At 36.6% G+C, this 12,297-nt stretch overlaps 1 protein-coding gene across 1 annotated transcript; it reads left to right on the plus strand.

Moving 5' to 3' along the window:
• Positions 1-765: 765 nt before the first annotated feature.
• Positions 766-12,074, plus strand: XIF (myosin-like protein XIF). The gene is made up of 40 exons (XM_022297039.2): positions 766-992; positions 1,131-1,259; positions 1,917-2,060; positions 2,182-2,327; positions 2,753-2,909; positions 3,039-3,097; positions 3,186-3,345; positions 3,430-3,579; positions 3,859-3,995; positions 4,083-4,229; positions 4,431-4,532; positions 4,616-4,673; positions 4,753-4,854; positions 4,948-4,985; positions 5,379-5,505; positions 5,590-5,760; positions 6,082-6,213; positions 6,334-6,440; positions 6,576-6,636; positions 6,750-6,927; positions 7,165-7,370; positions 7,498-7,617; positions 7,712-7,810; positions 7,937-8,152; positions 8,234-8,373; positions 8,458-8,559; positions 8,889-8,997; positions 9,072-9,119; positions 9,226-9,282; positions 9,406-9,576; positions 9,714-9,869; positions 9,947-10,153; positions 10,245-10,394; positions 10,497-10,567; positions 10,662-10,761; positions 10,848-10,904; positions 10,997-11,053; positions 11,208-11,288; positions 11,399-11,481; positions 11,597-12,074. Exons 1-40 carry the CDS (start codon positions 990-992, stop codon positions 11,721-11,723), a joined length of 4,665 nt encoding a protein of 1,554 aa, XP_022152731.1. The 5' UTR covers positions 766-989; the 3' UTR covers positions 11,724-12,074.
• Positions 12,075-12,297: the final 223 nt, after the last annotated feature.

Raw genomic sequence — 12,297 nt, forward strand, 5'->3', positions numbered from 1 at the left:
GGCCACCGCCCACGCCATCACCAGTTTGGTGGGTGGGTGGCGGTGGACTGTGGACGGGGAAGCTCCATCTAAAGCGAGATTGCTTCCTTGTGGGACCCACACTTGTACACGTGGCTCCATCTGATTCCTTCTCCTTCTCCTTCCCCCATTTATTTATTTATTTATTTTTTGACAATCATAGGTTGTGAGATTCAATGTTTTGTGTTGGAATGGAGAATTTGGTCCCTCACCCTCTCTTATAATTTCAAGGCATTCAAAATCTTTGTCTTCTTTTACACTTTCACCTCCTTTTAATAAACTTTATATTTACCAATACTACAATCCCGACATGAATTGACCCGATCATTGTTGAAGTTATTAAATACAAATGATGTGATGTTCTAATTAAATAATGTAGAGTCAGATGATTATCTAGATTAATGAAGGTGTACAGAAGCTCGCTGAATTTATAAAATTTATAAATTAAATTCAATTATTATTCATGCATATCTATCAATGTGCGTGGGAGGAGCTGAAATTTCAGCACAGGGAGAAATGACAAAGCAAGTGGACTAACAAGATCAGCTAGGTAAACTTCGTACAGCTTAAGCAACCATAATTCCACGTGTCAAATGGCTTCCGGCAGTTTGTATCAATGCCAGGTCAGCATCCTACGTGGAAAGGTCCCCTTTGTTAAAAAAAAAGTAAAAAAAATGAAGAAAAGTTGACATGGAAATAGGGAAGGACAAGGTGGCTGGCTACTCCTTCCTTCCTTCTTCGCTCATTCCCTTTTGCTTTTTGAGCATTTTGGCTGTGCTTTTAAATTCCCTTTTCTTCTATTCTTTTCAAGTTCTTCAATCCTTTAAACACACCATCATTTTTGGATCTCCCTTTACTACACACACCATTCCCATTCATTCAACTCAGATTCCTCTGTTTCTGTCAAAAACACTCCATTGTTTCTGTTCCCAAATTTGATGATCAAATAGAGACATATATCTGAATCAACCATGGTAATCTAATTGCAGATTCTTCATTGGTATCTGTTTTAGCTTCTTTTCATTTGCAAGAAAGTGTTGGAACTTTGGCACAAACAATCAAATTAGATTTTTGTTTTTCTTAATGTTCTTTTTTTTGTTGGTGTGGAACAGGGGACTCCGGTGAATATCATTGTCGGATCACATGTTTGGGTTGGGGATCCTGAGGATGCTTGGGTTGATGGTCAAGTTACAGAAATTAATGGCAAAAATGCCACCATAATCACCACCAATGAAAAAACTGTAAGCTTTTTCATTTTTTATCTATCTCTTACCTTCCAATAACATGGGAACTACTAAAACATAATATAAACTTCGTTTTTGGGTAATAAAATTAATGGTCGGATTTGAATTGGGGAAGTTTTTGCTTGTTAGTGGAAAAGAGAATCAAGAATAAGGAAGAGAAGAAAGGGGAGTTGAGTTGATTTATCAGTTTAGATGAAATATTGGCTTTGTTGATTAATACTGCAAGTTTAGTTTTCCGGGAAAATGCATAAGATTTTCCGGGAAAAGGCAGATTGAACTAAATCCGCCATGTTATTAAAGCAAATCAATACCAGAGGCAGAGAGGGGTAGTTTGGTAATTTCGGCCCACTACTGCTACTCCTGAAGAAACAGAGCTCTGGCGTTTTCCAGTTTGACAAATGGGAATTAAATTTCAAACTTGGAGTCTCCCGCGAGCTTTTTTTTTCCGAGAAATTTGGAATGCGATTTCTTTCATCTTCGCTAAGATGGAAATTCATGGCTGGCTTTCGAAGCATTCGTTTCCATTCTGCTACTGTTTCTTGTGTTTCTTCGGGGAAAATTAATCTCCGAGGGTTTTTTTTTTCCGAACGAAACAAATTTCAAACCAATGCTTAGAATGATCGAACTAAACGTGATTACCGACTGTGGTTTCAGATTGTTGCAGAAATTTCGAGCATATATCCGAAAGACACGGAGGCGCCGCCGGCTGGGGTTGACGACATGACGAAATTGGCGTACCTCCATGAACCGGGAGTTCTGCACAATCTAGCTTGTCGGTTTTCTCTCAATGAGATATATGTAAGTGGTTGATTGAATTCTCTTTTGCCTAATTTCTCAGTTTTTGATTAATGTATAGATTACAGTATCAGGATCTTAGCAACAAAATAATTTCGAAATTTTAATTTCGATTTCGTTACAGACTTACACCGGGAACATTCTAATAGCGGTAAATCCTTTCCGGAGACTGCCTCATTTGTATGATATTCACATGATGGAACAGTACAAAGGAGCTGCTTTCGGCGAGCTTAGTCCACATCTTTTCGCTGTTGCAGATGCTTGCTACAGGTACAAGAGTGAAGAAACTCATATTTTTCGGTTTATATCTTGTTTTGGGAAGAAATTTAATATGGGTCTCTAAACTTTCAAAATATCTGTATTAATTCTTCAAATTGTCTATTTTAGTTCTAAACGTTGAAAAAAAGAAAACAATCATTTTGGTCCATATCGTCACCTTGCTTTTAACAAAGGAATAATTTTAACATGTTGATGTGGTTATGCATTGTAGTCACATAAGTTGTGAGTATTAAGAGGGTAAATTTTAGGTGACAAAATAATAATGACCAAAAAGACTAAAAAAACATTTTAGAACTTCAGAGACTTAAAATATAAATTTTAGAAGTTAGAGGGACCAAAGTGAATTTAAGTCACATTTTTCACTAGTTCTGCTTCTATACTGAACTTAGAGTTGAATTTTCTTTCCATGAGTTTAGATCAATGATCAATGAGCAAGGAAGTCAATCCATTTTAGTGAGTGGAGAGAGTGGTGCTGGTAAAACTGAGACAACAAAGATGCTTATGAGATACCTTGCATTTATGGGAGGCAGATCAAATACTGAAGGAAGAACAGTCGAGCAACAGGTTTTGGAGGTGAGTAATATCTAATATGGCTTCCCTTTTTGAAAATTTTCATTTCGTGTTCCAAAAAGAAAAAAAAAAGAGAAAAAATCTAATATGGCTTGAATGGTGGGTAATGTTTTTTGTAAACCAATTCTTCAGTCCAACCCTGTACTAGAAGCATTTGGAAATGCCAAAACTGTCAAAAACAACAACTCAAGGTGATTTATTTTCATGCTCCATTTTATTTCAGTCGTTTCGTACTTTGTCTTTACTTGTCATTCTAATATAACAAGGCAATTCTACCAGTCGTTTTGGTAAATTTGTAGAAATCCAATTTGATAAGAACTGGAAGATCTCCGGAGCTGCCATTCGAACATACCTTCTTGAACGGTCAAGAGTTTGCCAAGTCTCAGATCCTGAGAGGAACTACCATTGTTTTTATATGCTCTGCGCTGCACCACCAGAAGTAAGCTCTCTCCATTCCTCTTTTAGTCATCCTTTTAGGCATTTTAATCTTTACAACAGCTGTCTGACTAATGTTTCAATGCAGGATGTCAAGAAATACAAGTTAGGAGACCCAAGGTCATTCCATTACCTTAACCAAACAAATTGTTATGAAGTTGCGAATGTTGATGATTCAAGAGAGTACTTGGAGACAAGAAATGCCATGGATGTTGTAGGAATCAGCCAGGATGAACAGGTCTGTATTTGCGTTGTTAAGAAGCCGTAACTCATTACCTTAAGCTTTTTGATTCAACGGTAGTTTAATAAAACATAAGCTAAAAAACAAAGTTGTTTAGCCTTGTGCTAATTTGCAAGCCTAGAAGTAAGGAGAATGTTAGTGAATTGATAATTAAATTTTTCATTACCCATCAACTTAAATTTTTTGTTCAGTTCTAGTCTAACAATAGTATAATTTTTAAAAGGTTGGTAATTTCCTTAACGTAGATTCTAGCTGATTAAAAGTTTGTTTCTGTAGGATGCTATATTTCGTGTTGTAGCTGCAATACTGCATCTTGGAAACATTGACTTCATGAAAGGGAAGGAAGTTGACTCCTCCAAAGTGAAAGATGAGAAATCAAATTATCATCTTCAAACAGCAGCAGAGCTACTCATGTTAGGACTCTTATCTTTAGATCACATTGATTAAACTTTCAGGTTCTGAGGGCACCTCTTTTTACATTCTGTCAATATTCTTCTCAGGTGTGATGTAAAGGCACTGGAAGATTCCCTCTGCCAGCGTGTCATAGTGACACCTGATGGAAACATTACTAAGCCCCTGGACCCAGATTCAGCAGTCTTGAGTCGTGATGCATTGGCAAAAACTGTATATTCTAGGCTGTTTGATTGGTATGTAAACTGAACTTTTTCCTTACTAGTTCGCATCATTAGTTTTTTATAAGAAAGTTTCCCTGCCAAAGAGGTCTGCCTGGTGTTCACCTCTGGAATATATTATGAGTTGAAAAATATTAGAGACCAGAATGCTGTTCCATTCTTTTAAAGCTTTCTACTAAAGAACAATTGAGATAATGGATATCTGAACTATGGCAGGATTGTGGACAAAATTAATAGTTCAATTGGCCAAGATCCTAATGCAGCGAGCTTAATTGGTGTCCTCGATATTTATGGATTTGAAAGCTTCAAGATCAACAGGTAGATGAAATTAAGAAAGATTATCCCCTCACAAAGATTTCAATATCCAGATTACGATATTTAATGCATTCCCTGGCTCTCAGTTTTGAGCAGCTCTGTATCAACCTGACCAATGAGAAGCTGCAGCAGCATTTTAATCAGGTACGGCTGAAGCCTCCAGGCGTGGTTTCAACCTTTTCCTTTTTAGTTACACAAATATAATTTAGCCATCTCCTTGCAGCATGTTTTTAAAATGGAGCAAGAGGAGTACACGAAGGAAGAAATAAACTGGAGCTATGTTGAGTTTGTAGATAATCAGGACGTCCTTGATCTTATCGAGAAGGTACTGAATTTTACTGGCCTACTGATATGAAACATGTTGTGCTTACTCCCACCTAATGGAGCTTGAGTAATGAGTGCATGTTGTTTCTCACAGAAACCTGGAGGTATAATTGCCCTGCTTGATGAAGCCTGGTATGTGTTCTTACTTGTAATGTCATGACTAATTTACATCCAAACTTAGACAGATCCAACTATAAGGGATATATCATTGAATCTTTATGAATAACCCTGTATTTTAATTTCAACTCGAGAGCTATTGAAGTTAACAGATAAGAAAACACAATGATCAATTATAGTGCAGCATAACAATTACTAACAAAGACAATAGAAAAGCCAACCTGGATATATCTTAGTGGTCAATGCATTTCTACTCCCCATAAAACGACGGAGATTCAAATCCCCACCCAGTATTCATGGAGTAATATTCTTAAAAAAAAAAAAAATTCAGATAATACTACAGTTAATTTCGCTTTTACTTTAGAATCTATGAAGGGCACTTGTTTAGTTGTTCTCCTAATCATGCAGTATGTTCCCGAAGTCCACGCATGAAACATTTGCTCAAAAGATGTATCAGACATACAAAGCGCATAAGCGGTTCAGCAAGCCAAAACTTGCTCGAACAGATTTCACAATAAACCATTATGCTGGAGATGTAGGCTACATATCATGAGTACTCTTTTTGTTGAGCTTAAAAGATAAGTGGTCAATTTCTTACTTCTAAGCCTTGAATCATCAGGTTACATACCAAGCAGATCAATTTCTAGATAAAAACAAGGACTATGTTGTAGCAGAACATCAGGCTCTTCTGAATGCCTCACAATGCTCTTTTGTTGCCAATCTTTTCCCTCCACTTCCTGAGGAGAGCTCAAAGCAATCCAAGTTTTCCTCTATTGGTACTCGGTTCAAGGTAAAATCTACTCCAATTATGACATAGTGATAGGAATGCTATTTGGATAGAGGTAGGAATATGATATGGTTTTAAGGATATATTAGTAATTAGATAGGGAGGTTGTTATGAAAATTCGTTATAAATAGAGTGAGTGGGAAATGATGGAGATAGATAATTGTTTAGTGTGGTTTTTAGGCTTTAGTAAGAATACTCAAGAGGGCATCGGATGATCCAAGTACCTCGAATTACTTGAGAATTATTGTAATTATTCTACCTTTTTATCTTTCAATAAATTCTAGTTCTCTTACTTTCAAGACAATGCCTTGCTTTTACTCACAGCAACAACTACAAGCTCTCATGGAAACATTGAATACCACAGAACCACATTATATTAGATGTGTAAAACCCAACACAGTCTTGAAACCTGGAATCTTTGAGAACTTCAATGTGTTGAACCAATTGAGGTGTGGGGTAAGTTAAAACTCTTCCTCTTGCTCTTCCAAATACCTAAATCCAAAAGTTTTGTAATATTTTTGCTCCTATTCCTTCTTGCTCTTCTCAATAATGTTACTTTTGATGAATTTTTGGCAGGGAGTGCTCGAGGCGATTAGAATAAGCTGTGCAGGATATCCAACAAAAAGAACATTTGATGAGTTCCTTGATCGTTTTGGAATGCTTGCTCCAGATATTTTGGATGGGTACAGAAAAACAGAGTTTCTACACGTTTGTTTAGATTTTTAACTAAAGAAATACATGCATTCAAGTGGACGGTCTATGTAGATTATTTGGGACTGCTCTAGCCTAAGTTTAATGCATCGTGTCAACCTTTGCAGATCTGATGAAAAATCACCCTGCATTGCAATATGCGACAGAATGGGCTTAAAGGGTTATCAGGTGGGTAATGATTTGAAAATACTGACGTTAGTGTCAATAAAGGGCATTGTCAAGTACATTCCCCAACCCCTAAGTTCAGTATAGGAAATCTCATTTCATTTGGTGTGCTTCAGATTGGAAAAACGAAAGTGTTTCTTAGAGCTGGACAAATGGCTGAGTTGGATGCTCGACGAACTGAAATATTGGCCAATGCTGTCAGACGCATCCAACGGCAAATCCGTACCCATCTAACTAGAAAAGAGTTTATCTCCTTGAGGAGAGCTACAATTCATCTGCAGAAACTTTGGAGAGGTGCCCTTTTCTTCCAGTAATCATAATTCCATAGCATGTGGAGTAACAAAATTATTTCTCAGAACCATATCAGTTGATTACAACTAAGTTCTATTATTTTATTTACTTATCATTTATTGGTTTATATCTGTGGGGTGTATATTTTTCTAGAAAGCTATGATGTAAAGTCACAAAACTGATTTATATAGATAGTTTTATAATATAACTGATGCTGATTGATTTTAATTACACCTACAGCACAACTTGCTCGTCAGCTGTATGAGCAGATGAGGAGAGAAGCAGCTTCAATCCGTATACAGAAGCATGCACGTGGTCACGCAGCTAGTAAATCTTACAAAAAGTTACTTGCATCTGCAATAGTTATTCAAACTGGTATGCGAGCAATGGCAGCAAGAAACGAATATAGACACAGAAGAAGAACAAAGGCAGCTATCATTGTTCAGGTACTAGATTCTCTGACAATTATTGTTAACTGAAAGTGAAAGATGAAAGACATCATGTTGACAACTGAAACGAGGAATTATTTGGGGGAAAAACAGAATTGGTAATTTCATTATTTGAATTTGACAGACTGAATGGCGAAGGGCATCAGCTATTTCAGCTTACAAACAGCAGCAGAAGGCAACTCTTTCTCTTCAATGCCTCTGGCGTGCTAGAATTGCAAGAAAGGAGCTTAAAAAATTAAAGATGGCGAGTTTTTAAAATTTTTATGAACATTTAAATACACAAAGAAGCTTAGAAAACTAAGGATGTTTTATTTATTTATTTATTTTTAAATATCTAGGCTGCAAGAGAAACAGGGGCACTGAAGGAGGCTAAGGACAAATTGGAGAAGCGCGTCGAGGAGCTAACATGGCGCCTAGAATTTGAGAAGCACTTGAGGGTATGCATCTCTTATACTTGTTACGGCCAATGTCTGGAATTTAAGAAGCACATGGTTAATGTCTTTTTAATTAGTTCCCAAATATTCACGCTGAATAGACGTATGTTATGGCCAATGACTTTCTAGATGGATGTTGAAGAAGCCAAGGGGCAAGAGGTTGCAAAGTTACAAAGTGCTTTGGAAGAAATGCAAGGGCAGCTTGATGAAGCCAATGCTGCAATCATACGCGAGAGAGAAGCGGCAAAGTTGGCCATAGAACAAGCTCCACCAGTCATTAAGGAAGTACCTGTGGTTGATGAGACCAAGCTAAAATTACTGAGCAATCACAATGAAGAACTTGAGGTAACATGGGAAGGCAGAACACAGCCAGCCTCCTGAAAGTACCATTTTTTTTGTTGCATATGATTAAAACTGAATTTTCAGGTTGAGGTTGGAGAGCTGAAGAAGAAAATTGAGGAATTTGAAGAAAAGTTTGCTGAAGTGGAAAATGAGAGTAAAGCAAGACTCAAGGAGGCAGAAGAAGCTCAATTGAAAGCAATGCAACTTCAAGAGACTATTGAGAGGTAATTATTTACTAAATTAAATGCTTACATCATCTTACCACTGCCACTTATGATCTGATGAGTTATCTTCTTTACTATTTTTAGATTGGAATTAAATTTGTCTAGCCTCGAGTCTGAGAACCAAGTTCTACGCCAGCAGGCTTTGGTTGCAGCAGACAATGAATCCCTCTCTGAAGAACTGCAAACGTATGTGCTTACAATACAACTGAACCTTTTTCTTGAAATCCTGCTTCATGTGTACGCATAGTTGTTTCTACATTTTTGCGTGACTAAAAAACTTGGATAATTGGAATGGAATGTCAATTTATGGAAACTTGGTCCTCCAATAATTCAGTAGGTGGTTTCATTCAGATATATGAAGGACAATTTCACATCTAGAGTGCAAAAGATAAAGAAATGCAAGATTATTCAAGGGTTAAATGCACATTGTCTCATACTCTGAACAAATTATGATCTGTTGTATCATTAATTCTTACAAACATGCTGCATGATATAACGACATATTTCTGTTTCAGCCTCAAGAGTAAAATTGGAAGTTTAGAGGCAGAGAATGAAGTTCTCCGGAACCGGCCAGTTGCTGTTGAGCATATGGCTACTCCTGCAGTGAGGCCTGCAGAAAGCACGGTACAAATCTCTAGATTGCATAATTTACTGTGAGAATATTGCTTCAAGTTCTTACAAGCTTCTAATGTATGCAGACGTTAGATAATGGGCACCTAGTGGAAGAAGAGATTAAACCAACCAAGGTAAGAATGAATTTCTTAGTTAACTTCAAAATTCAATTAGAAATTAACAGTTGCCGTTTATTCTTTTGTCTTTGACACGAGGAGTATTTTTTTCCTTTATTATCAGGAACCATCTATTGTTCCTGTTCTAGCTAAACAAGGCTCGCTCACAGAAAAGCAACAGGTATATTGCTGTAGTTCCTAGTTATGGTCATTCATGGAAATTTGATAGCCCAAAAGCACAGAAAAAAAGGGGTTTCAAATTCCAATTGCTCATCAAATCATAACTAAATTATTGCATCAATAGGAAAATCATGATGTCCTGCTCAAGTGTCTGGCAGAAGACAAACGTTTTGACAAAGGCAGACCAGTTGCAGCTTGTATCGTCTACAAGACACTGCTTCAATGGCGATCTTTTGAGGCAGAAAAGACAAATTTATTTGACAGAATTATTCACACAATCAGATCTTCTATAGAGGTTTGTGTCACTAAATCAACGTATCCTCTTGTGCATTTTAATTTTCGAAGGGTTGAGTTGAGTCAGAGACTTGGTTTATCGTCACTGACAAATCCTATTGATCATATGAAACTGACTTTTAAATTTTGCTCTAGCAGAATCAAGAAAATATCAGTGACCTTGCATATTGGCTTTCAACCACCTCTACCCTTCTCTATCTTCTTCAAAGTTCACTCAAGGCAACTAATACAAGTACTACAGCTTCACACCGGAACCGAACTTCCCCTGCATCCTTATTTGGTCGTATGGCATATGTATGCTTCCTATCTGAAAATTTTGGCTAATAAATAAATTTCATACGAGCCATTCAACTAAATGTAGAAGTTCTCAGGGTCTTCGATCAGCTTCGGTGGGTATGGGAATTTCCAGTGGATACAGTGGAATGGTGGGAAAGACAAACAATCAATCTAAAGTTGAAGCCAAATACCCAGCCCTGCTTTTTAAGCAACATCTGGCAGCTTGCATTGAAAAGTTGTTTGGGATGATACGCGATAATTTGAAGAAAGAAATTAGCCCTTTCTTGCATCTATGCATACAGGTAAAGGCCATAACTGTGCAACAGAGGAAAATAGAAAAAAAGCTATTTAAAAAAAAAACTTATTTGACAAGATTTTAATGAATATTGACAGGCACCGAGATCAGTGAGGGCCAGATCAATAAGAGGGTCATCTAAAAATATCCATTCAAATATTGTTGCAAAACAGCAAGCATCAAGTATTCACTGGCAAAGCATTGTTAATAAGCTAGATCAGACCTTGGATATAATGTCTGAAAACCATGTAAGTTAAACCTATTCCTATCATCTGTAAGTATGAATTTTATGTTCAGGAGCACGTTTTTCACTTTTTCTCCATATGAAATTGACTTTTGAAAATTTTCAGGTTCCCTCCATGATCATGAGAAAAATCTTCTTACAGGTTTTCTCATTCATAAATGTCCAGCTCTTCAATAGGTGAGTAACAATACAGCTTTGAACATATTATCATTTCAAAAGGATCAAATTTTACGACATATTTTATTTTGTTTTTACTTTTTTTGGTTTTCAGCTTGTTACTGCGACGTGAGTGCTGTTCCTTCAGTAATGGAGAGTACTTAAAGTTAGGACTGCAGGAGTTGGAGCAATGGTGTAACAAAGCTACTGATACAGTGAGTAAACACACCGCAGTTCAGAGGATTCAAAATAAAATCTCAGTAGACAATAAAATGTATAATTTTTTCTATTTCTTCTTCAGTACTCTGGTTCTTCGTGGGATGAACTTCAACACATAAGACAAGCAGTAGGATTTCTGGTAAATTTCTCTTACCTAGAACTTTAGAAATTAAACCCAACATCTCTCTGAAATTGGATTGAAAACTCTTGCTCCTGGTCCCATTTCTGTAGGTGTTACATCAGAAGTCCCAGAAAAGTTTGAATGAGATCACAGACGAATTGTGCCCGGTAACTACCTCTGCGTTCTTGAAAAAAGCATCTTGGTTTCAGACATTTGGAACCGTAATCTCATTTATAAAGAACATTTTGGTATTTTAGTGAACTGAATATTTTCCCTTTTCTGATAGCATCTGACTTCTTTGGCTGTTTCTTTTTGTATCAGATACTGAGCATCCCACAAATCTATCGCATCGGAACGATGTTCTGGGACGACAAATATGGAACTCAGGGACTATCACCTGATGTAAGTGATTATGCATCCCCCATCGTGGTTTAACAAATGTCAGCCTTATACAATAAACTAAAACTTTATGTATCAAAACACAAAATTATAAATTTTATCCGTCTTTGCAGCTAATTGGAAGAATGAGAGTCCTATTGGCAGAAGACTCAATCAACATCCCAAACAACTCTTTTCTCCTTGATGTGGATTCAAGGTACAAATTTACATTCTACATCCAAAGTTGAAGCTTTAGAATAGAACCATTGAGATTATAAACTAGTAGTCTAAGTATTACTCACTGATTCCATTGGGGCAAAAAACATTTTCAGCATACCATTTTCAATAGAAGAAATATTCCGGTCCTTTGGCGAGGTTAATCTGTCCGATGTCGACCCGCCACCGATTATAAGACAGAGATCAGATTTCCATTTTCTACTGCAGCAACTGACTGAATGATGATACTGCAAAACTTCTCTTCTACTTGCCACAAATTGGAAAGTTGAAGAAATATTTTCTGTTTGATTGGTTTCCCGCATTGAATTTTCCCCCTCTTGGTTTTTTTGGGGCGGGAGAGAGTGTTTTCGCGTTAATTCTTTATTCGTTTGTTTTATATTTGTACATTATACGAGTGGTGTGTATATTTTTTTGTTTTTCTTGTTTTGGTTCCCAGAAAAAAAAAAGGGGGCAATTTTGAGTGAGCTTTTTTGTAAGAGACAAAAAAGGGATTACATGATTTTATTTTTGGTTTCATATATGGATAAAAATGAAAAGAAGTTGAAGAATTGCTTGAAACACAAGGTGTTTGATTGAGATTTGGGTGAGAAATATCTTCAGTTTTCTGTCAGAAATTGAAAACTAAGAACACTAGTGAGAGATGAATTAGATCCCTCTTGGGACTTTGCTAGCGACATAGATTTTTTGTTTTTGTTTTTGCTTTTTTGTCTTTTTTTTTTTGTTTTTATTAAAATTTTGTTTTGGTTGCAAAATTCAAGAACTCAAAACCTTCTAATAGGTTGTCTTATATTGTACC

This window comes from Momordica charantia (assembly GCF_013281855.1).
Source record: "Momordica charantia cultivar OHB3-1 chromosome 9 unlocalized genomic scaffold, Mcharantia_2.0 BLBB01000009.1, whole genome shotgun sequence".
NCBI lineage: Eukaryota > Viridiplantae > Streptophyta > Magnoliopsida > Cucurbitales > Cucurbitaceae > Momordica > Momordica charantia.